General features: G+C 36.5%; 1 protein-coding gene across 1 annotated transcript in view; it reads right to left on the bottom strand.

Moving 5' to 3' along the window:
* Positions 1–23,661, bottom strand: part of vps13d (vacuolar protein sorting 13 homolog D) — a 288,095-nt gene that overhangs the window by 110,741 nt on the left and 153,693 nt on the right. Inside the window, exons 44-54 of the mRNA XM_059951858.1 lie at positions 22,557–22,707; positions 19,317–19,527; positions 17,003–17,250; positions 15,244–15,435; positions 14,716–14,842; positions 11,561–11,703; positions 11,243–11,373; positions 9,520–9,695; positions 7,706–7,829; positions 3,344–3,579; positions 2,027–2,144 (exon numbers count right to left, since the gene is read on the bottom strand). Of these exons, the coding sequence (XP_059807841.1) occupies positions 2,027–2,144; positions 3,344–3,579; positions 7,706–7,829; positions 9,520–9,695; positions 11,243–11,373; positions 11,561–11,703; positions 14,716–14,842; positions 15,244–15,435; positions 17,003–17,250; positions 19,317–19,527; positions 22,557–22,707 (1,857 nt within the window). The remainder of the gene's footprint in view (positions 1–2,026; positions 2,145–3,343; positions 3,580–7,705; positions 7,830–9,519; positions 9,696–11,242; positions 11,374–11,560; positions 11,704–14,715; positions 14,843–15,243; positions 15,436–17,002; positions 17,251–19,316; positions 19,528–22,556; positions 22,708–23,661) is intronic.

Below are 23,661 nucleotides of genomic sequence, written 5' to 3'. Positions count from 1 at the left end.
AGGTAGCTCACTCTGTTCTTCTTGGACATTAGAATGATTGTTGCCCTTTTGAAGCTGGTGGAATCCTCCGATTGCAGCAGTGAAAGATTGACGTTGTCCTTGAACGCTTCTGCCAGTTGGTTAGCACAGGTTTTCAGAGCCCTACAAGGTACAACATAACAGCCTAATGCCTTGCAAGGATTCACCCTCTTGAAAGATGTTCTATTATCAGTCTCCAAGACAGAGATCACAGGGATTCATGCAGGTGTACTTTTATTCTCCATTTCAAAGTGTGCACAAAAAATGTTTAGTTCATCTGAGAGTGAAACATCATGAATGGCTGTGATGCTAAGTTTCACTTTGTATGAGGTAATGGCCTGTAAACCCTACCAAAGCTGAGGTGTACCTGATTAGGTCTCTAACTTCAATCACAACTGTTTTTCTCCTCTTACAATAGCCTTCTGTAGGTTTCACCTGGACTTCTTGTATAATTCTGGATCACTGGTCTTGAATTCTACAGCTCTAGCCCTCAGCAGTCTACAAATCTCCAAGTTCATCCACAGCTTTTGGTTTGAGTATATCCAATATGTTCTTGAAGGCACATACACACCCACATGAGTCTTGAATGAATTCCTAAATATTGTACAGTCCACTGACTCAAAGTGGTCCTGTGAGTGCTCCTCTGCATCCCTTGATCATACCTTCTTGGATATCATTACTGAAGCTGCCGTTTTTAGCCTCTGCCTATAAGCTGAGAGTAGAAGTACAGCCAGGGGTTTCGACTTTCCTAACTGTGGGTGTGAGGTGTCGTGCAAGTGGTCAAGTGTGCTGGGTCCTCTGGTTTAACAAGCGATATGTTGGTGATTGTTGTTCAGAGACTGCTTCAAGCTGGCCTGGTTGAAATCTCCTGCAATGCCTGCTGATTATGTTGCTCAGCATTTCCAGTGCCTGCCTGACGTTAACCTAAGGTGGAATGTACACTACTACTATGATGATGGCAGGAAACTCCCTAAGCAGATAAAATGAATGACATTTGATCAAGAGATGGTCCAGGTCAGGTGAGCATTACTGAGACAAAACTGCCACATTTGTGCATCATGATGAGTTAAATCATAAAAGCACACTTCACCTCCTTTGCCTTTAAAAGACTGAGCTGTCCTGTCTTTGTGGAGAATGATGAAGCCATTGGTCTGCAGCATTGCAACTCAAATTGCAGGCATGAGCCATGCTTCCAGAAAGCCGAGTACACAGTACTCTGATATGTCCCTGATAGAGCAATCTTACTCTGAGCTCTTCAGTTTTATTTTCCAGAGACTGCACATTTGCCAGCATGATGTTTGGGAGTGGAAGTCCATTTTAATCATCCTCGTAGACTTGTGTGGCATCCTTGCTTCCATTTTCTTAAAGAGGAACTACACATTTGACCCGAGTATGCTGGCAAAGGTTTGGAAACTTTTGAATATCCAAAGAATTTTTTAAACATTTCAAAACGATGCTGCTTACTGAAGTATCCATGGCTGTGGCCATGAATTTCAACTGCATTATGCCTAAACGGGAATATTTGATGATTCCCATTGGAGCTGCATGCAAAGAGTTGTACCATCTTACCTGATGGTACTTGAGATGTCCTTGATGGTACATGCCCTTGAGATGTGTTGAATGACTTCATTTGTGTTACAGTAGTGCTATAATTAATATCAGTGTCCTAGGCTTGGAGGAGGTAGAACTCCTTAAGAATTTGGAACTTAATTGGCCTCATATGCAATATTTTCTCTGGGTCAAATAGTCTGATAACACCTGCTTTCTACTGGTTTCAGTGATAAATTGTTGAAGAGGTAGCACTATTCCCTTAAAGAATTGAAATATTATTAAGAGACAAAAGCAAAAAGTGCCCAAATATAGTCAGCACAAAATAAAAAATAACTGCAACTTTTCTAGTGGATGTATCCAAGGCTTTTGTTCAATGTCTAGTGAAAATATCCCATGTTCCAAAGAAAGAACAGTTAAAGATATGATTTCTTCATAGATTATTTTTATTTTCCTTTACCTTTTTCTTTAGGATCACTCTTCCAGTTTTGGGTGCAACATCCAGAACTAATTCTGCAAATCTAATGTTTTTCTTCTCTGAACCTTGAGCAGCAGGTCTTCCAGAATATTCTCCATGCCTGATTTAAAACAAAGGACATTTTACAAAGCTAGATTGTGATGCATCTATACATAACCTTACACAACCTCAGCACATCTCCAAGTAACTTCCAGCAACCGATTAATATACTGTTAACATGAAACATACCAGCTAACATGATCCACAGTAAGGCCCCAGAGGATCACATGAAATTTACTTTGGTAGTTTTAGTAGAAAAATAAATAGTGGGGAAAAAAAACATGTTATTTCCACTTTATAGAACAGAAGAGCAGACAGAAGATTGCCACCTTATCTGAAAACCTGCACTACCAGCAGGTGGTATCCTTGGCATTGCCAAATGTCAACCTTGACTGAATGCTGAACTCTCATTAGAACTTGAATTCCAAAACAAACACCACTGTGTCATGTCTATCACATTAGTGCACACTATAATTAAAACAATTTAACTGCTTCTAATTTTGATATTTATTTTTGCTGTAAAACACATTACTTATGAAAGGCTTTTTCACTGTGTCCTAAATTCTGTGTATAGTGAAAGCTCCTTTGCTTCATCTAGAGTATCGATCCATGCAGCAATAGCATTATAACATGCTTGATCTTTTTATTTAATTATCAATTCAATTTATTTCTTTAAAGAGTTGGTAAGAACCTTAGTTCCAATCTCTTCCATTCAATATTTTTGAAGCTCCTGCTGACTTTTCATATTTTGATTTACATACTAGTATGTAAACACTTGTGCAAATATGTAAATCTGTGAACTAGTATACCAAATCATAAACACATTGTTCTACAAGATGAACTGATTTTGTCATGGGGAAAAGCTGGAAATCAATGATAATTTATAATATTTTCAAAAATAAAGTGAAGTAGATTCCTTCACAGTCAAAGCAAGTTCTGGTTGAACTCAGCAGGCAAGGCAGCATTTATGGAGAGGAATAGTCAATGTTTCTGACTGAGACCCTTCATCTACTTACTTCTCACTATTCACCTTGACTAAATACAGAAAGAATTACAGTGAAAATAACATCTAAGAGCTGGAGGATACTAATATGTAATGCAGTGATTTTCAGATACTGTAGCTCCCCATTTCAATTTAAACCATTAAAAGGCCCCACCATGATCCTCTGAAATCACCCTCAAGGGATAGATAATTGATCAAATCAAACAAAGAACCTTAAGAACCAGACTGGAAACAAATCCAGGCAACAACAAACCTACCCAGAGAAGGTATGGGCGGCAGCAATGTAGATGAAATTTTCATAATAAAGCTGTTTAGACTCTTTGAAGTCATTCATATCACAGGTAATTTCAGATGAACCTGCCCCTTTTACTGATAGCGTAATTAACGGCTGAAGAATAGGCTCATCCCAGGCATAATCCAGTGATGCTGATGGTTTTACTTCTGTCTTTAGTCTTGGCTCTGCCACACCATGTTGATTGAAAATAATAGCCACCTGATAAAGTAGTAAAGGAGGGAGATCAGGAACTTGAAGCAAAGACAGATGAAGATTTTACTATGTGTAACAGTTTGCTTGCTGCTGCTGCTTGCATTTGTCAGCCTGAAGGAAGTGTCATACTGAAACATTTTCAATATTGCTCTGAATCAGAAAATTAAGCCCAAGAGGTTAAGCACTGTTAATTAAGAATGGTTTGATCTTCAGATTTAAAGAACCTAATTGTAACTAGTGAGCATGTGGGCTAATATGCATTGGATTACCCAGTTAAAACTACTACAGCTGGACATTCTGGCCTGTTTTGTTGTTCTTTGACAATATTTGTAACCACATATGATAATTTCAAAACAAATAAGTACACAGCTGCAGAAATGGCTTTAGCATTTAATGTTAATCTAATGCTTATTAAAAATAGCAATTTTAAATAGAGTGTTGCTTGATCTGTGTTCTTACCATTTCTTCACATCTCGTGCCACATTACTGGCAAATAATTAAAACAAACAAAGCAGACCGAAAGTGATAATAGATCAGGTTGTGTGTCTGGTCTGCAAAGCGTGATGAACTGTGGATAGCAAGACTATTTGAAGCAAATACATCTGTGATCAATGTCTGCCATGTCAGAATCACTGATATTATGTGCAACATCAAGGCACACTTCACATAGACAAAGGGGTTGACCTAGGAAGTTTTCACCAGACATCAGAGAAACCAAGAAACAAACAGAATGAGAATCTGCAGGAGATGATCCTATCCAATAAGTGCAAGGTACTTACTTCCTCACTGAGTAAGAAGGGAAGCCAAAATGACAAACATGGTACCTTGAAGCACAGGCTGTCCAGAGAGGGAAGTATACTAGAATACTATGAAGGGATGCAGAAAACATTGTTTGCAAGTGGGACTGAAAGCCCTATAGTCCGTGGCTTCTCTGATGATAAAGTGGGAAGTCACTTGCTTGGAAGAACATTGGCAAGGGAAATACTCATTTCCTGAATGTACACCATGGCTTACATAGATATTATATTTGTAATGCTATTAGAAGATAAAGGACTATTGAGTTAAAATTTCTACAGTAATTGAACAAATTAACACGGGTACCCCAAATGCATTCTAATACATGGGTCACTGGCACCAATACAGAAAAAAGACAGAAATACACCACTGTGGTGGATGCATCTGAAGAAAGGTGGAATCAACAGATAACAGAGTGTCAAAAGTATATTAAATCAGTAAATGAATAGAGCTGGAAAGCTCTACGTGAAATGACTGTATTAATATTTTGTATATAAGTGGAAGCGAATACAATAAGCTATCAGTCAGAAATTTTGTTCTATCAAAGTGGTTAAGGGAAAAATGAAGGATACAAAATAATCAAACCAGGAAAGATAAATAAATGTGTAAGTAAACTATCAAAGGAGAAGGAAAATTCAAAGCACGTGCTATATTCATACTTCAAAGAAAATTACAGCTATAGAGATACATGGCAGCACTGCAATCCATTCCAGGAATCTACAAGAATCCTAGGGAAAATGAAGAAGACTTCAGTAATATAAAGTGGTAATCATTAATTGAGTCCCCAAAGTCTTCATAAAATCATTCTTTTTACTCTAAAAGATAATCAAGTCACATTTTAATTTATTTCGGCATTTCAAGCTTAAAAAGTTATTTAAGGGAAGAGTATTCAAACTTGTAATAACTCAAGCATTTTCAACCACGTTAAAATCAGGTAAGCAGACAAATTTTGTTACAATTAATAAATTGTATATAATGGCAGAAGTTAACTAAGTTAGTTTTAATGGAGGAGGTTTTAACAACGAACAGAGTATTACATGTCTGAAAGGGAGCATTTTAGCTCTTTACAATAATATTTCAAAATCCCGAAGGTTAAGATTTAATGATTATAATTTAGTTAAAACCGATACTGAGGACAAATAGTTATATGACAGAAATCAACATATAGCTAATTTCAAATTGATACTTAAAGTGTAAGGACCTAACTGACAAGGATCTATAATGTTGGGACCTTCCCTCAATGGTTGCAAAACAAAAGAACTGGTCACTGACTTCTGGAAAGGAGATAGTCTGCATACTCCTGTTTATATCAATGTTACCGCAAGCTTCAAGTTCCAAGATAATCACCAACAGCATGTCCTAATCTAACTATGATGATGCCACAATGAAGAAAGCTCACCAACACCTCTAATTCATCAGGAGGCTAAAAGAAATTTGGCATGCCCCTTTGACCTTCCCTAACTTTATAGATGCACTATAGAAAGCATCCTATATGGATGCATCATAGCTTGATATGGCAATTGGTCTGCTCATGATCACAAGAAACAGGTCAGCACATCACAGAAAACAGTCTCTGTTTACACTTCACACTGCCTTGCATAACCAAAGACCTCATCGACCCAGGACATTCTCTCTTCTTTCCCCTTCCCCCCCCCCCCCCCCCCCCACTTTTGGGTAGAAGATACAAAAGCTTGAAAGCTTGTGCCACCAGGCTCAAGAACAGCTTCTACCCTGCTGTTATAAGGCTATTGTAATGGTTTTCTGGTATGATAAGATGGACTCTTGACATCACAGTCTACCTCATTATGGCCTTGTCTTACTGACCACTTGCACTGCACTTTTTCTGTAACTGTAACACTATTCTGCACTCATTATTGTTTGGTCTTATAGTACCTCAAAGCCTTGTTATAAAGAATTGATCTGGATGAACTGTAAGCTAGACAAGTTTTCCACTGTACAATGATAATAATTTAACTATTCAATACATTTACAAAAGTTCTAAATAATAAAAAACCACAAATCCAAGTTAATGCACAAACAATATAAAAGGAAGCATTAAAACAGAAATATCAACAGATTAAGTGAATGGACAAAACAATGGCAAACATTTCTGTAGATGAAGGTGACAGATCTAAAAAGAATAGATTTTTTAAATGCGATGAAAAGGGATAAGGATCTCTAGATGCAGTACATAGATCTTTAAATATTGAACAAGCAGAAAAAAATCCATAGGGCTATATTCAGTTGGTATGCAAAACCCTCGTTAGACCACATCTGGAATATTGTGTATAGGAAGGATTTTAGACAAAGGGCAATGCATAACTGTGGACAGGAGATGAAATTATTGGAGGATCACCCAAAGAGGCTTTCTGGGTGGAGCAGTGAAATAAAAAGGGATGATTATATTGCTGAGATTATACTAATACTCAATGAGAATAAGAAGAAAAAAATTGCATGAAAATTCTGCGGAGTTTTAAGAATTATATGGTTGTCATGTTAGGGGATTTAAAATTTTTGTAATGAAGACTGGAGCTTCCATACTGATAAGGGCTAAGGTGAGGCGGAATTTGTTAAGTGCATTCAGGAATTTTTTTTTGGATTCTAGGAGAGAGGAAAGATTGCCCTACTCATGGGTAATAGGCAGGGGCAAGTCACTGAGGTGATAATTGATAGCACTTTGGGATGAATGATCATAGTTCTATTCCGTTTTAAAATAGATATGAAAAAAGACAAATATGTTCCACAGGTTCAAGACCTAAACTTGCACAGGGGGAATTGTGACAATATGAGACACAACTTGCAAAGATTGTTCGGAGTAGGTTATTTGCAGACGAAGGGACCACAGAAAAGTGGAAGGCTTTAAAAGGTAAGATAGTGATACCTTAAGAGTCTTCACTGTTAAGAATGAAGGCCAAGGCTTGCAGGAGCAGCAAAGCCTGGACTACAAGTGGTATCGAGGACCTGGTATGGTTCCAATAGATGTAGTTGAGACTGAGTGAATTCCTGGAGCATAAATCATGCGAAATGCACTCAAGAAGGAAATCAAGAGGGCCAAAAGGGGACATGAGATAATTTTGACGGAGGTACTTTTCCCTTAACGTACATGTTTGCTATCCAATGTTTGTCAAGACTACTTTAGAATGGCTGAAACTCTTTCCAAAGGTTAGTTTATTGTAAAGTTCCATTGTTTGAAGAATGATTCATTTTATATACGTTCCTAATCAACATCGATCAACATAACATACCCAGCTTGTGAGAGCAAATAGGGGAGTTTTTGTGTAAAACTATAATTATATTGCAGATGCAAGTGCAGTAATAATTTTCCATAGAGATTTACCTCTGAAAAGTTATCAATGCGAAAGGGTGGTGGCAGCTGTTCAGAGTTACTAAATGCAATATGATATGTTGCTCCTTTAAGAGTGATTTCTACCCGTAGAAGGTGACAATTCCCTAATGTATCCCTGTAAAACAAAATGCAGGGGAGAGAAGTTAAAATCTTCAACCCTCTTGTTAAGAAATAAGCAACAATAATGAGAAAGAAAGTTGTAAACAAAGAAAGTCCAAATTTGTTGCATAACTGTTGATGAAATTTTTTAAAAATTTACCCGATTTTTTTTCTGATTTTCCTGCTCATCACAAGACATAGGAGCTGAATTAGGCCATATGAACCACTGAGTCAGCGCCACCATTTGATCATGGCTGTTCTATTTTCCCTCTTAACTCCTGTTCCCCTGTCTTCTCCCCTTAGCCTTTAACACCCTTGCTAATCAAGAACCAATTAACCCCTGCTTTAAATATACCCAAAGACTTTGCCTCCACACACATCTGTGGCAATAAATCCCACAGATTTCATCACCTCCGACTAAAAGGTGGCTTACCTCTGTGTCACTCTGATTTTTCATGAGGAAGGGTTTTGCAGTAATTTTCCCCAAAAATCTCTACTTTATTACTCTGTGGACAGTTAGACTGGTTTTAGATAGTTAATCATGAGGTTAATCTCCCACACAGAAACTTCTCCCAGGAATTGGAACTAGACTCAAGAATGGGAATGTGTGATAATTTTTCAGTCTCTGCTGTAGGAATGCTGAGGCAAAATGCACCACATTTATTGAAAAAGCACTTAAAATTAAATGGTTCAGCATTAAATAGAAAATCAAACTATACCTGAACTCCACAATATAACATGTCATTAAAGCCAATAGGAAAAAGTGTACAGCAACAGTTAAAATTTGTAACAACTAAGCCTACAAGATCTGTATATTAATATTTTATCTAGGTGTTTTAACTAATTTCAGAATTATTATAATATGCTTTAATTAAGAGGCAAAATAGTGAAGTTCTAACCAGTCGATGTTTCGGGCTGAAACTCTTCATCAGGACTGATGAAGATAAATTTTCACAAAAAGTTCAAACTTGGCTGTTAGCCTAACCATACAGTATGCTGACAGTGAAATATTAATTTTAAGTGCTCAATTTTAAACCAAAAGCCACATTCTAAAATGATTGGGCTCTTTTGCTCCACTATTTTGGTCACTAGAATGTAATCCTACTGATCTTTCTACCAACGAGCAAACATTTAAAAACCCAGTCAAGCAGTTAAAAAAAATCCAAAAGGAAATCTGAAGGAAAAAAAGAGTGGATTTCAGATCTTAGTGAAATCCAAATATAGACAAAATTCCTTTAAGGAGAAACTGAACAAATGGCATTGCACTAACAACTAAGTAGCACAAACTGCTGAAAGTTTTGAAAAACTTATATAATCAATGAAAATACTTACTAGGTTTTTGCAATCTCCTACCAATTCAACTATTCCACTGGAGATATTGATAGGTACTAATGAATCCAAACTCTTTGATGTGAGGCAAATGAGAAAAAGACCCAAAAGGGAGTAAGAGTATTTATCATTCTGAACAGTTTATTAATATTAATAATGGTGGTGCCCAGACTTATACAAAGTCCACAAGCTCTGTAAAGGGAACAAAATTGCCTTATAAAGGAAATTTGCAAAAGTAATTGTGTAGATCAAAGCAATCCTGTCACATGTATTACTGATGGCACTACACACCAGTTTCTGTCAAGTATATCTATGTACATCTATGAGAGATCCTGATCTAAGCTATATTATTTCATTTATCTGGGTACAATTCTCACCTCATGTTAATGTGGAAGGAACTATTCTTGTTCACCTCAAAGCCTCCTGACCAAATGCAGTTGGAAACATCCATTAGGCGTACACATAGTAACTGATCATAATCATTCCTTGGCCAGTGGAAAACCACACTGGCACCAGGGAGAGTTGAAATGTAACCATCTGGATTCTGTGTCCCCTGAAAAAGAAAGTTCAAATGAATATTATATTGTTGGGGGAAGTCAAGTAGTACTAGCATCCTCAGAAAATTAATCATAATCTTGGCATATTTGAGTTTGGGATCCAGTCTAAGCAAAGTGAGAATGAAAGGATTCAAGGCTAAGTAAGGGAGAAAGAAGGTGAGGTAGAAATATTTACATGGTTATACTGCTCTGCGGTTGCACCAAATATTTAAACTCTAATGAAATACTTTTGAAATGCAAACATTTTTGGTTTAAATGAAGTAGGAGGCAAAGTGCACTCAACAATGGTGGCTTAGGTAAAAAGTTTAATTATTTAAGAATTAAATATCATGTTTGTATCACTATACTCTTTCTTAATGGATGAGCAGATGAGTTGATTGACTTTCCTTATCATATCTATTTCTGACAGAAACAAATATTGTAAAGAAGTGCTTTAAGAAGCTAACTGGAAGTCAACAAAGTTGCAGAAATTACTAAAGAGATGAAACTGGAGGAATTCAGTGAAGGATATAATATTGGCTGAGTCATGAATATCACTACATTTCTTCACTTAGATTGTGACAATTCAGGCAGGTATATTTCAATTAATCCAGTACAGAGAAATTATTATTTGCTTGGTGCCTTGCAGATGTTTAAGGCTATACACTTTCAAAATACAGATTGGATTTTCACTTTTGACTTATATGAATATTATAAAATTATATAAATTATAATTATACAAATTATAAACTAAATAGCCACTAGATTGACCCTTAGCAGAATCAGAATGCTATGATTTAATGACTGAAGAAACTGGGGTTTTTGAACTTGGAAAGGAACTAATGAAAAGCAGATTGAGACGAAGAGGAACATTGCCTAAACAATAATACTGGAACAAATTACACAGATTTCGGACTGATGTCCGTAAATTAAGATAGCAATAAACAGATAGAGTACTCTTCCAGGTAATGGAGGAACACTTGAATGTCATGAGAACAGAACTGCAGCATTTTTCCAAATGGATGAGCTAAATAGGTCTTCTAATCTGCATCCATCTTGTACAGTTACAGGTATGCATACCGAAGCTGTAGACAGAGGAAACTAAGCAGCACATACAAAGTGCAATATTCATACAACAGATAAACTTTTTAGAAAGGATAAAAAGCAGTTCTACAATATCACAGATGGGCTAACTTGATAACTAATTAAAAGCTACTAACAATGTGCAACACTGATGGAATATGTTCATCATATTACATTAACTGTTCCAGCATCCTTGCCCTAGGTCTGCTCAAGTAATTCATTTTGCTGCTTTTGCATCACTACAGCTTACAAACTTCAGTAAGTGATGCTTTTGTGCAAGTGTCTCCACCACTATCAGATTCTTCCTCGTCTATTTTCACAGATGGCTTAATGTAATGCAGACAGGAATTCATTAAGCCTGCTCATGCCAAAACAATGTTTGCAGTAAATTCCAAATTCCTGTTGTATTTAGTAACACACTTATTTTTAAAATACAAATTAATGTGTCATGTCTTCATAGTCTCAAAAATCTCTTGCCTACCAAGCCCCTTGCAAACTCCCGTTGGGCAAAAGCTAGTTTGTGAGAGGATTTGTTGTCCAGTAGGTATCTGGGTGCAAATGTCACAATGTTGGTATCTCTGTAGCGGCCTCTCCCTTTCCGGATATCAATTCCTGAAAGAGAAAAATAAAAGCAATTTTTATTTGGAAACACTAAGCAAAAGTAAAATTAAATACACAAAAATTCAATTGTTGTCACTGGACCAAATTCATTACAGCTGTTGCTATTATAATGAAGAAGAATTCAGCCCTTCAATCCTTAAAAACTTTTAAGTCAGTAAAGCACTTTATTCAGCCTCACCAATACTATAAATAAGTCCTGGTCTATTCCCATGTTGAATCACTTTCACAGCTCGGACACCACTGCCTCCATCCAGAGAGAACTCCTGACACCATCCAGGTATTGCGTCCGGATGGATTCCCCTCCCGATCCTCATGGTACACCTGCAGGGATCACACAGAATGTGAAGGAGGCACTCATTGATAAACACAAAATTAAGACTGGAACTGGTAGCTTTCCGTAAGATAGCAACCATATATAGTAATATCCTAGTGATTGTACTAAATCATATGATAACATGAGGACTACAGTTAGGATTACAACTACTATGTATGAATTGAAGTAGGCATCCTACACTTGTTTAATGTAAAGTTCATTCAAAATGATAGAAATAGTGAAAGATGAAGGAGAGATCTGTAAAGAAACAAAAATGCAGCATTGGGCTAAAAAGAAGCTGTACTGACAGAATTGCTATGTAAATTAGAGTTGTGATATAAGGGTTAAATGGGCAAGACTATCTGGACCCACTAGTTACCCATTTCAAAAATTGTTTTGCAGTTCAAGAAAATGTAGAAAGGAAGGAAAATAAATTGCCTGTTGCTTAAATTCAATAAATTATGAAGATTAAACATGCTTTGGGTTTTGAATTGGAGATCTGATTTACATTTCAGAAATTATGTAATGATATCTTTAACATACATGTGGACAGACTGTTTAATATGGGGTAGCAGATGGTACTATGATTTTCCATTTAAAGTGGGAAAACAGTAGGTCAGATTTGACTTGCTGAGCTCTTGTTAAGCTTTAATTTTCTCAGAGTAAAAACTGAGTGATAAGGAAGGAAGCAAAGATTATGGGTAAAACAACAGATCAGGGGCAGCAGTGAATTTATTATATTACTTTTCACAAATAATGCGTAATCTGCTATATCTAGCATTTTCTGCTTCCAACACTTTCAGTATTTACTTTTTGGTATTTCCGTGTGAATTATGCATTGGATACAGGTAGCAGTGTGACGTCTGTTTCTAGTAATGAAGCAGATGAACAATGGATACATGTTAAATGTAATATGCAGTTAACACATTAACAGTTCAATAGATCTTTTCTTAACCATAAGGACACATAACGACCAAACTGTTTAAGTTCATAATTTTTAAAAGGTAATTTTTTTTTGCTGGTGGGGGGAGGGGGGGGTCGTTGCTTGCTGCTGCTTATGTGCGGGAGGGAGGGGAGTTGGGGGGGGACTTTGGGGTTCTAATATCTAACTGTCAATCATTCTTTAGGGGCACTCCTCTGTTTTTTGTGGATGGTTGCAAAGAAAAAGCATTTCAGGATGTATAGTGCATACATTTCTCTGATATTAAATATACCTTTGAAACCTGTGAAACCTTTGATTGTACATCCATTAACGGCTGATCTATACAGAACATAATAGAACATTTAAGCCAAATGATTGTAGCAGCACAGCCACAATAACTCACTCTGGTGTGTCTTGGTGTGCTAAAAATTAATAAGGCCTTGATTGCTAGAGTTCATACTTAAAATAACTTGTTTGGAAATTGAGTAAGGACTCGAATTTCTGCTCAGGCCAAATGGCTACTAATGGCTGTTACACTAGCTCATAATAGAAGAATAGCAATAATGAGCCATGAATGTAAAGTGCCAATGAAACGAAGTGTAATATAGAAAAAACGTTTATTACTGAAGGATTGGTAAAAGTTGGCAAGTGAGGCAGCAGAGAACTGAAGTAAAGATTGGAATTTACAGGGTAAATTGGGTATATATTCCACATGCCATTTAATACTGTGATAATGACAGGTTACGACTTTAAATTTCGGATTGCCATAACAAACTATTTCAAACATCATAGTTGTGGGATGGAAGGCCAGTCCTAACTATCATTTCTAAAATCTTATCAAAAAGATTCATTTGGATATGAACAAATCCAAAGCAGTTGTGATTTCAATTCATATTAGGAATTACTATGTATCTGCTGTGACTCAAAGAACTGTAGTGCAACATGAAGCATCAGTTTTAGAAAATGAGGCAAAATGGAATTGTGCAGGTCATTTTTAAGAAATCAAACAGAATTGCAAATCAGTATAACAGCACAGTGAGATTAACATGGTAAAGGATTGGTCTTACAAGAGAATAAGTTAAAGCAACGAAAGAGAACAATTTAAGGCAAAAAACAGAAAACACGGGAAAGCCAACTCAGACAGCAAATGCGGAAAGAGGAACTAGGTTCAAGCCAGGAACACCAGCAGAACTGAAAGAGGAAAACTTTGACAGTTTTAAGTTGCAGAGGGCAGGGATCGATGAATGGGGCAAGGAGAACTTCTCTAACAGGATAATGTCATTGTTGCTACAGTGATAATCTGTTATTGAAGTGACCTTATTGATGAAGGCAGCAAGGGAGTGAAAACAAACAAGTTTTTCTCTCCATAAACTCCCTCACTCTCTGCAACCCTTTCCCAGCATGCTTGAATTAATTTTGTTTTGTTCCATAGATGCTGCGTGACCAACCAGATTTCTGACATTTTCGGCTTTTGTTTCAGACTTTCAGCACTTGCAATCTCATTATGTATTTCAGGCATTTAAAGAGCAAGGCCTTCCAGCTGCCAAAGACAGGTCATCTATAGACCTAAATCCAGGGCTCACACAGGCAGCAGACATATACATTTCATAGTTATAAATATCACAGTAAAAATTCAAGAGTTTATAAAACATTATATTCTATTATTATTTTGGGTGAGACACTGATGAAGTACTTCTTTATTCCTTTCATAATAACACACACAAAATGCTAGAGGAACTTAGCAGATCAGGCAGCTTCTGTGGAAAGGAATAGGGTTGTCATTTCAGGGCAACATCTTTCATCAGGACCCATGATGAAGGGTCTGCAGAATCTCGTGTTCATTCCTTTTCATTGATGCTGCCTGACTTGCTAAAGTTCCTCTAGCATTTTGTGAGAGCTAGGGATTTCCAGTATCTGTAGAATCTCTTGTTTTTTGGGGAAAAAACCACAATTTCTGCCATCTCAAAAATAAAAACTAGACTTTTACAAAGGTTAAAGGTAAAACATATTTTGTCTGTAATTACAAAGCTGAAACTTAGAACTATTACACTGAGGATATTAGATAAACCTGGGATATGTAATTACATCTTTTACTCACATGTTAGGTTGTTCTTTGTCTACAAAGCTGAACAGAAGGGGGCTGAGACTGCGTGCAAGCTCATGCTCCTCAAATTGCCCTGCTGCATCAGCCTTTGTGTTGTCCTGTCGAAAAATGAGCGGCAGTCCTAAACGAAGATGGGAATGAAAGAGAACTCTTCAGATAATTGATAACACACACTCAGCAATTCAGGACCAGCTTCTTCCCCTCTGCCATCCGATTCCTAAATGAACATTGAACCCATCAACACTACCTCACTTTTTTATATTATTTCCTTTTACATCATTTGAATCTAACTATTTTGTGTATATACACACACATAGACTTAGTAATTGATGTACTTATTTTTTTCTTTCTATATTATCATATACTGCACTGTATTGCTGTCTCTAAGTTAGCAAATTCTATGACACATGCTGGTAATAATAAACCTGATTTCTGATTTTTGCACATCTTTTCTAATTCTGAAATCTTGCAATATTACATCATGCATCTAATTTTACTCTGGAATTTGAACCACTTTCCTACCTGTCTTATTGAGGAGCCAGTAAGGTGCAGAAATGAGTATTTTAAGAGAACCTTCAGCCCGACACACAATCCGAATGCTCAGGTTTAACAGTCGTTTTTTAGTGTCATAGAGACGCATTCGAACATGATAGTTTGTGGTTCCTGCTGGTATTAACAGTTCCTTGCACATGGGGAAGTTTTCAAGTGTAATTCCTGACAAAAATATTGATTAATAAGCATTCTGAAAACAATCTTTTTCTGTATTTAATCTCAACAGATTAAATAAACTAAAAACAGAAAATGCTGAAAACATGCAAACCAGGCAGTACAAAAGAAATCAACTGAGCTGACAAAAGGACCAGTGACTTTTCATCAGGAGATAATAAGTAATTTTTTAGTTCTTTCAAAAAGGACAGATGACAGAACAAACGGAACATCTGTGACAGGGTGAGAACCAGGAGAAACTCATACAAATTCTGCTTGCCGTGTAGGCTTTTAAACTCTAGTTGGTGTGCTTGAACATTAAGCAGAAGGAGATGAATGAGTTCAGTCAGTTCTGATAAAAAACTATTAATCTGTAATATTAATTCTCTATTTTCTTGGATGCATATGCTACTAGTCCTACTTCCAGCATTCTCTTATTTCAGTGTAGACCATCCCCAGATAACAAATAGGTTCTGTTTTCCCACATGCCAAAGACAATTTTGTCTGTAAACTGAAAAATACACAAAAATTACTAAATATAGTAAGTGTACTTCCACAGTACTGTAACAAATGGCATTAAGACTGTAAAGAACCGTTATAGAACATGGAGAGAGCAATTAAACTAGTTCTGCTTTGCAAAGGAATTAACCTATGTATGTGTGTTGGCTTTTGAATTTAAACTAATGTGAACTTGTTCTTATGTAGGCTGTTCTACATAAGTTACTACGTACTATGTCGACTCAAGCCTGGGGGGGGGGGGGGGGGGGGTGGCCTGAGTTCATAAGTTGGATGCTCACAATGTGGGATCTCTGTAATTGAAATGTTCTTTTTAATCTCTCAGTACCACTATTATTTGTCACCCTCTTGCCTCATTCATTTCCTTCTATTCATTGACCAAATACATCCACTTCTTCGTACCCAACTTACGCATTTTCATTTTCTGCTTTTATTTCAGATTTACAGTATATGCAATTTTTTGTTTTTAATTAAATGAAGCATTGTGATATAAATTGCTAAAGAACACCATTCATCCTCCTAGGAACCACTTTTAGCATCTATGTTTAACTTACATCTCTATGCATATCATATTTATACATATTTTACTGATGTATAAACTCTAATCGTAATGACTTGCATGTTAATACTCACATGTGTCACACTGACAAATAACGCAAAGATGATATAAACTTGAAAAGGTTTCCACAGATGGCAATGTGGTGACGGGATGGACCTAATCAGTTAATTTTCACATGGAAATATCAGAGAGCAAAATTGGTCAGATATTGGGAACTTTGCAAGTTGGGAACAAAGCAAGTGAGTTTTGATACACTCGAGATGCTTCTTCAAACCTAGTACAGGACTTGAATGCAATATTGTTTAAACATTATCTGTGTAAGCGGCAGCTGGTAGCAGGAAAGGTGTTCTCCAATTCATAAACATTCTACTTCTATTCATAGAGTTTTAACTATCATGATATTGGGGTAGGTGTTTTCAATTTATAACTCTAGACGCTTTCTATGCATTTAAGTGTACCGAGAAAAATGAAATGAAGTAGACAGATGACTAAAAGTCTTACCAAGTTCAATGTTCTGAGATGTGTCAGCTGTGTGTAGTACAGCATCTTTCCCTCGTTTTAATGACCCACTGATGGGAGTGCCTTTAACATAGTAGGAAAGCTCACAGGAAAGCAGATTTGTCAAGACAAGGGTAGGCAGCAAGTAGATGGTGTGACCTGGTTGTCGGTAAACCTGCATAGCATTGCCAGACATCAAATTTAAGGGTAGGTAGTCAGGGTAGTTCTCTTTCTTAACTGCCACACAATACCTGGATGAAACGACAAAGAAAAGCCTTGGTATCATAGCTGCTTTCATATATGCCAATGACAATATGGAATTTGTGTGGAGGGACAAATTCTATAAAGCTTCTCTGATGCTTACAGAAAGGCAAACACTTCAACAATGCTAATATTTGGGAGAGTTTATCAGATTAGTTTTCTTAAGGAGTGCTGAAGAAGTGAATGGATTTAGAGATGGAATTGTAAAATATAAAGCAAGGCTGAGGCATAAACCCGAGGTAAAAAAGATGGGAGAATGCAATGCAATGAGAAGAAACTGCTTGCTTGAAGGAAGTTAAATCCAAAGAGTGAAACAATGTCCCAATAGGATTTAGACACAAGTTAGATTTTTTTTATTACAAAGTGCTGCTTACACTTCAAAGCCTTGATTGCCTGACAGTGTTGTTGGTGATATTGATGTTGCAGAAATATCTGATTTATAAACATAAGATTTCCCTAATATACCTATACAACATCTAAAATAATTCTGGATAGGAAATGGCCCTGAAGCCAACCATGTCCGTGCTGATTACAATGCCAAAATAACTAATCCCATTCACCTACCCATAGTCTGTATTCTACTTTCTGGCTGTTCATCTGTCTCAATGTTTTTTTTTAAGTGTTACCATCATATCTACTTCTACCAGCATTTCCCAGGCACCTGGTTTGCACATCTCTATGAAACCTTCCCTTTCAATTTACACCTATGCCCTATAGTACTTGTCACTTTCACTGAAGAGAAAACTCCACTCATCTACCCTTACTACAAATCTCCATTTTATATACTTCTGTCAAGTCATTCCTCAGTCCCCAACATTCTGGAAGAAAACAATCCATGTTTAGAGAGAATGGCTTCAATTTGGTGACATTTTGTATTTAGCTAGTAAAGGTTTCAATGTCATGAGAAAGCTGACTTTGCCCTTTTACAGCAGTAACATTGTCAAGAGATAGAAAGATTCATTACTTCACCTTTACTAATTTTCACCAGGAAACTAACTTAGAGACACATTACAATTCAGCTGAGTCTCTTGAAATTTGACTTTAAGTGCCCCAAGGAGGGATGGAAATTTTCAAAATTTCAGTTAAAAAATCACTGATGATGCCAAAAGTGTTCTTGGCCAAGCCACACATGAGGAGTGCTGTCCCAGTTTTAGTAAGATGGTATCAATAAATACATGTCTTAAGGGGAGTATGGTAAAGATTAACTGAACTTATTCTTAGAATTAAATGGTAAAGTTTTAAAGAACTATGTGCTGCTGTATTTCAATCAACTTCAATAGATTTTTTACAGTAGGGTACTACAGGAAAGATTTATGTAAACCTAACAAGAGCATATTTAGAACAACTGAACAGAATGAGACTGATTAAAGTTTGTCAAAAGGAATCTTAAGACACACTGCAGGAAACTTAAAAATGAAAGGTGATTAACATCTGGAATGCATTGACAAAGAGCACAGCTGAGCCTCAGAATTGACTAATTCAAAAAACAGCTGATTTTTATAATGTGAAACCTGCATGATTTATTGTTCCGAGAATGAGATCAAATGGTTTGAAGGGATGCCTTCATCCAAAACTTTTTTTGTGATTCTTTGAATTTTGTCTTATTTTCAATACGCAGCCAAAAAACTCGTCATACAATCACCCAGTGCCATATGAAATAACATTTTAAGTATATACTTCAGCAATTCAACTTTTATGCAAAAGGAAATGTTTTAAACTAATGTTTCTTTGTTAATGCAATACTGCCCAACTAGTAAGTGAACAACAGATCCTGTTTGTTCTCTGGATAAAAACAAATTTTTATCCAACAATGAACTTACATTCAAAACCAAAAATAAAATCCTGTAATAGTATAAATCCAGTAGATTATTTAGCATTTGAAAAGAAAATGGAATTAAAGTTTAGAGACAGGATTTTCTTATTCAGTGAATAAATATAACTCATTCTGAAAATCCAACAGAACGTTTTTGAAGACTGCAATATCATAAAAATCCATCCAATACATATTCTGGACTTGCAGAAGTGAATGCAGCAGAAAAGAGTGCTAATTGCTTACCTGAAGCAGCTATTGTCATCACAGTCTGACGAATGACACTCTCGCTTGCTGCTGTTCACTTCACCTGTTTTTGCAACACTAGTCCAATGGATGGGTGCTTTACAGAAAAACAACCCAAATCCATTTGGTCTTGCTTGTAGACGCCATGATGTTAAGTGTAAAGGGATTGCTAAAGAGTCACCTGGCAGCACAGGTGGCAGCACCACTGGTTCTGAAATGATCAAATTAGTTGGCAAAATTTCAAAGTAATAATGAATGACCTTTGCAAAGTTAAAGAATCACAGAAATAAAATCCTTGAACCTACCATGTCCATGCCAACTATCAATTACTTGGCTACACTAGCCTCATTGATCAGCAGTCTTGCATTCACTCTTCTAGATCCTTCTAGAATGTTGTAAGAATACCATTCAGATGTTGTTTTAGATTCTAAGTTCTGGATCAAAAAAATTCTTGCTTTGATCTCCTCTAAAGCTCCTGCCTCTAACCAAACCTATGATCTGTTGGTTTTGATGACCGTTGTGAGGAAACAATTGCTATTGTCTATGTTATCTAGGTTCTTAATTTTGTCTCTTAATCAGGTCTACCTTTCAGATACTTGGATCCAAGGAAGACAAACCCAGCCTAATTAATGTAGCTTCATAAGTTAAATGCTCCTCCTAACATCCCAGTGAATCTCCTAATCACCTGCTCTAATCCATATATTGTATGGCAACCAGAACTGTGTAAAATACTCCATGTTTGCTCAGTAAATTGCTAAATAATTTCAGTTTTCTATGCTAGAACAGAGATCTGCTTTATATGCTGATAAAGATTTTTCCAGCTATTTCCAGATCACAGTCCTAAATTTACCTGTTATTAGTGTGTGTATTTATGTGTGTATATATATATATATATATATATACATACACACAAACAGTAGCAAGAAAACGTTTGTGAACCCTTTGCAATTACCTAGCTTTCTGTATTAATTACTCATAAAATGTGGTCTGATCTTCATCTAAGTCACAATAATAGACAACCACAATCTGCCTAAACTAGTAACACACAATTGTACTTTTCATATCTGTATGGAACACTTTGTTTAATCATTCACTGTCCAGGCTGGAAAAAGTATGTGAACCCTTGTATTTAGTAACTGGTAGAACTCCTTTAGCAACAATAACCTCCACCAAATACTTCCTGTAGCTGCTGATGAGACTTGCACAATGGCAAGGAGGAATTTTAGACCATTTGTCCATACAAAATTGTTATAGTTCATCAATATTTCTGGGATACCTTGCACGAACAGGTCATGCCACAGCATCTCAACTGGGTTAAGACCTGGACTCTGTCTCAGCCATTCTAAAACACAAATTTTCTTTTTAAGCCATTCTGTTGTTGATTTACTCCTGTGTTTCAGATGATTGTCTTGTTGCATCATCCAACTTCTATTAAGCTTCAGGTGAAAGACTGCTATCCTGACATTCTCTTGTAAAGTGCCTTGATACAATTGTGAATTCATTGTTTCTTCAACGGTTGCAAGCTGCCCAGACTCTGAGGCAGCAAAGCTGCCCCAAATCATGATGCTTCTTCCACCATGCTTCACAGTTGGGATGAGATTTTGGTGCACAGTGCCCTTTTCCCTTAAAACATGACAATATGCATTTTTGCCAAAAAATCTGCCCACAGAACATTGTCCCAGAACATACAGGTGGGTCTTTCGCAAACTTGAGACATGCAGCAATTGTTTTTTTGGAGAGCAGTGGTTTCCTCTGAGTCCTTCAATGAATGCCATTATTGTTCAGTGCTTTTCCTTATAGTGGACACACAAACAGAGAATTTCACAAGCTCTAGAGATTTCTGTTGGTCTTTTGCTGTTACTCTTGAGTTTTTTTTCGCCTCCTTCTGCACTGCACGTTGTACTCTTGGTGTGATCTTTGCAGAAAGCCCACTCTTAGGGAGAGTTGCAACAATACTGAGTTTCCTCCATTTCTCTTACTGTGGACTGATGAACACTCAGGTCTTTTGTAGCCTTTTCCAGCTTCATGCACCTCTACAATTCTTCTTCTAAGGTCTCCTGAAAGTTGCTTGATCAAGGCATAGAGCACATAAGCAGATCTTTCTTGAGAAGAGCAGGCTCTGTCAGTAACCTGACTTATAGAGCAGGGCATCTCTACAACCCACTCCTCCAATCTCATCTCATTGACTGAAACACCTGACTCTAAATAGCTTTTGTAGCAGGCAAAAGCTTTTGTACCCCAGAGGTTCACATACTTTTTTGAATCTAGATTTTAAAATGGTGCATTCAGTATTGACGAGAAGAGGTACAACTATTTGTGTGTTATTTAGTTTAGGCAGATTGAGATTCTTGTGACTTTGATGAAGATCAGACCACATTTTATGAGCAATTAATGCAGAAAACCAGGTAATTGCAAAGGATTCACAAGCTTTTTCTTGCAAACATATATATATTCATCATATTTATACAATTTAAATTAAGATTTATTTTCATTTGTCTTTCACAATATTCATAAATCTTTCCTCATATTTCAGGCCAGGAATTATTTTGTGATTCAATTCGGCAACACACTTGGACTTAAACACAACTTTTGTCTTGATGATTGCAGCTGAACCAACTAATCAAGGTACAATGTTCCCAAAAGACTTCTGACTGACTTAGTTACTTATGTCAATAAACTGTTGACCTGCTATAATATATTGCTTTGGTTCCACATATTGTGTTTCTGGTCTATTAGTGGTTTCTGCAGAGAGATGACTTGACCACAAAAGCCACAACAAAACTTACCCCTGTTCCCACTATGTGAAGGCATAATCTAATAAAGATCAACAAATTAACAATCAGGGTGCAGACTTCAACTTAATTATATGGATCCAAGACTTTCATATTATCAGCAGTACAATAGGAGCTATTTGTACTTATCAATGCAGTTGTGCAGAGGATCAAAAATCTTGGGTCATGAACACCCACATTGCCTGACTGCTGATTTCCTCATCACACTCCAGTTAGATTTCCTAATATTGTCCAACGAAAGAACAAAAACTTCCACATATTTCCCACCGCGTGTTTAAATTCTCCACAAATATACATATTTCAGAACTGTCATCAATCACTATTGCACTTTGTGGATAGGTTATAGCTAAGTGGATGGGATAGCTTTAATGATCCTTTGTTTATAGGAAGAGACTTATTTAAGCACTATTGAATTGCAGGTGCATTTCCACATGAATTAATAACTTACTGTCTGGAGCAGAGGGACTATCCAGTCTCAATTCCATAGGTACCTCCAATTTGTTTTTTACTATTAATGCTGAGCGGACTGTTATCACTTTCCTTGCACTCCCTTCGAGAGTCACAGAGAACACCACCCTTACGGGTGGAAGTGCCGAGAACTGTAAAATAAGGAAGAAAATATAACAATTTTAAAGGAACACAGCAATCTGTCAAATGGTGAACTATGCAAATTGATCCATAGTACTTCCTTAAGTAGAAAAATTAAAAAGACACCCTATATTTCAGAAAATAAACTCTTAATCTAGTATGAATGTTGCGCTTTTGATTTAAATCTCTAATAATGGAATAAACAATTTGATATTATGTGTTAAAGTATTCATACAGATCCCTGCACTGAGAGCTTAGAAAGGGTAGACATCATCCCCAGAGCTAAACATTGAGAATTCCGAAACATTGACTGTGCTTTTTTACACAGATGCTGCCTGGCCAGCTGAGTTCCACCAGCATGCTGTGTGTGCTGCTTGGATTTCCAGCACCTGCAGATTTTCTCGTTTGTGAATTGAGATTTCAGACTCAGGTGAGTACACACGAGATAACTTGGATTTATTTGTATAGATACTAGTATGTTAGCATGATATACCAAATAATCTTATTGTTCTGACTATAGGTAAGTATAGCAAGCAATAGTGCAGTCTCATAAGTGAAAAAGAGATGCAGGTTGAAGGGGAAATATTGGCAAGAATGACAGGAAAACACCCCAATTTTTGTTTGTTTCACAGAGACTGGAATGTACACTTAATGAACAGATGACAATTTAAAACACATCTAATTCTCATGCAGTAATGCAGTTGAACCTGTTTCAATTCTGCGGTTTAAGTACATTAACCACTAATTCATAAATTGTATTACAAAATTGAACCAGAAAGAAATGGTGGCACAACACAATCCAATAAATAATTAAAATCAATACAACTAATACAGTATCATAATCATACACAGCATAGTGATAATTAAGTAATTCCTACGATGATACAAAAATGAACTACATTACAATTTGGAACAATATTAGAGAAAGTAGTAATTCAGTACAAAAATTATATAAAATAATTTGG

The sequence above is a fragment of the Hypanus sabinus genome, chromosome 27, assembly GCF_030144855.1.
Source record: "Hypanus sabinus isolate sHypSab1 chromosome 27, sHypSab1.hap1, whole genome shotgun sequence".
Taxonomy (NCBI): domain Eukaryota; kingdom Metazoa; phylum Chordata; class Chondrichthyes; order Myliobatiformes; family Dasyatidae; genus Hypanus; species Hypanus sabinus.
Note: the sequence above shows the minus strand (reverse complement) of the source record. Positions and strands in the feature narration are given on the sequence as shown.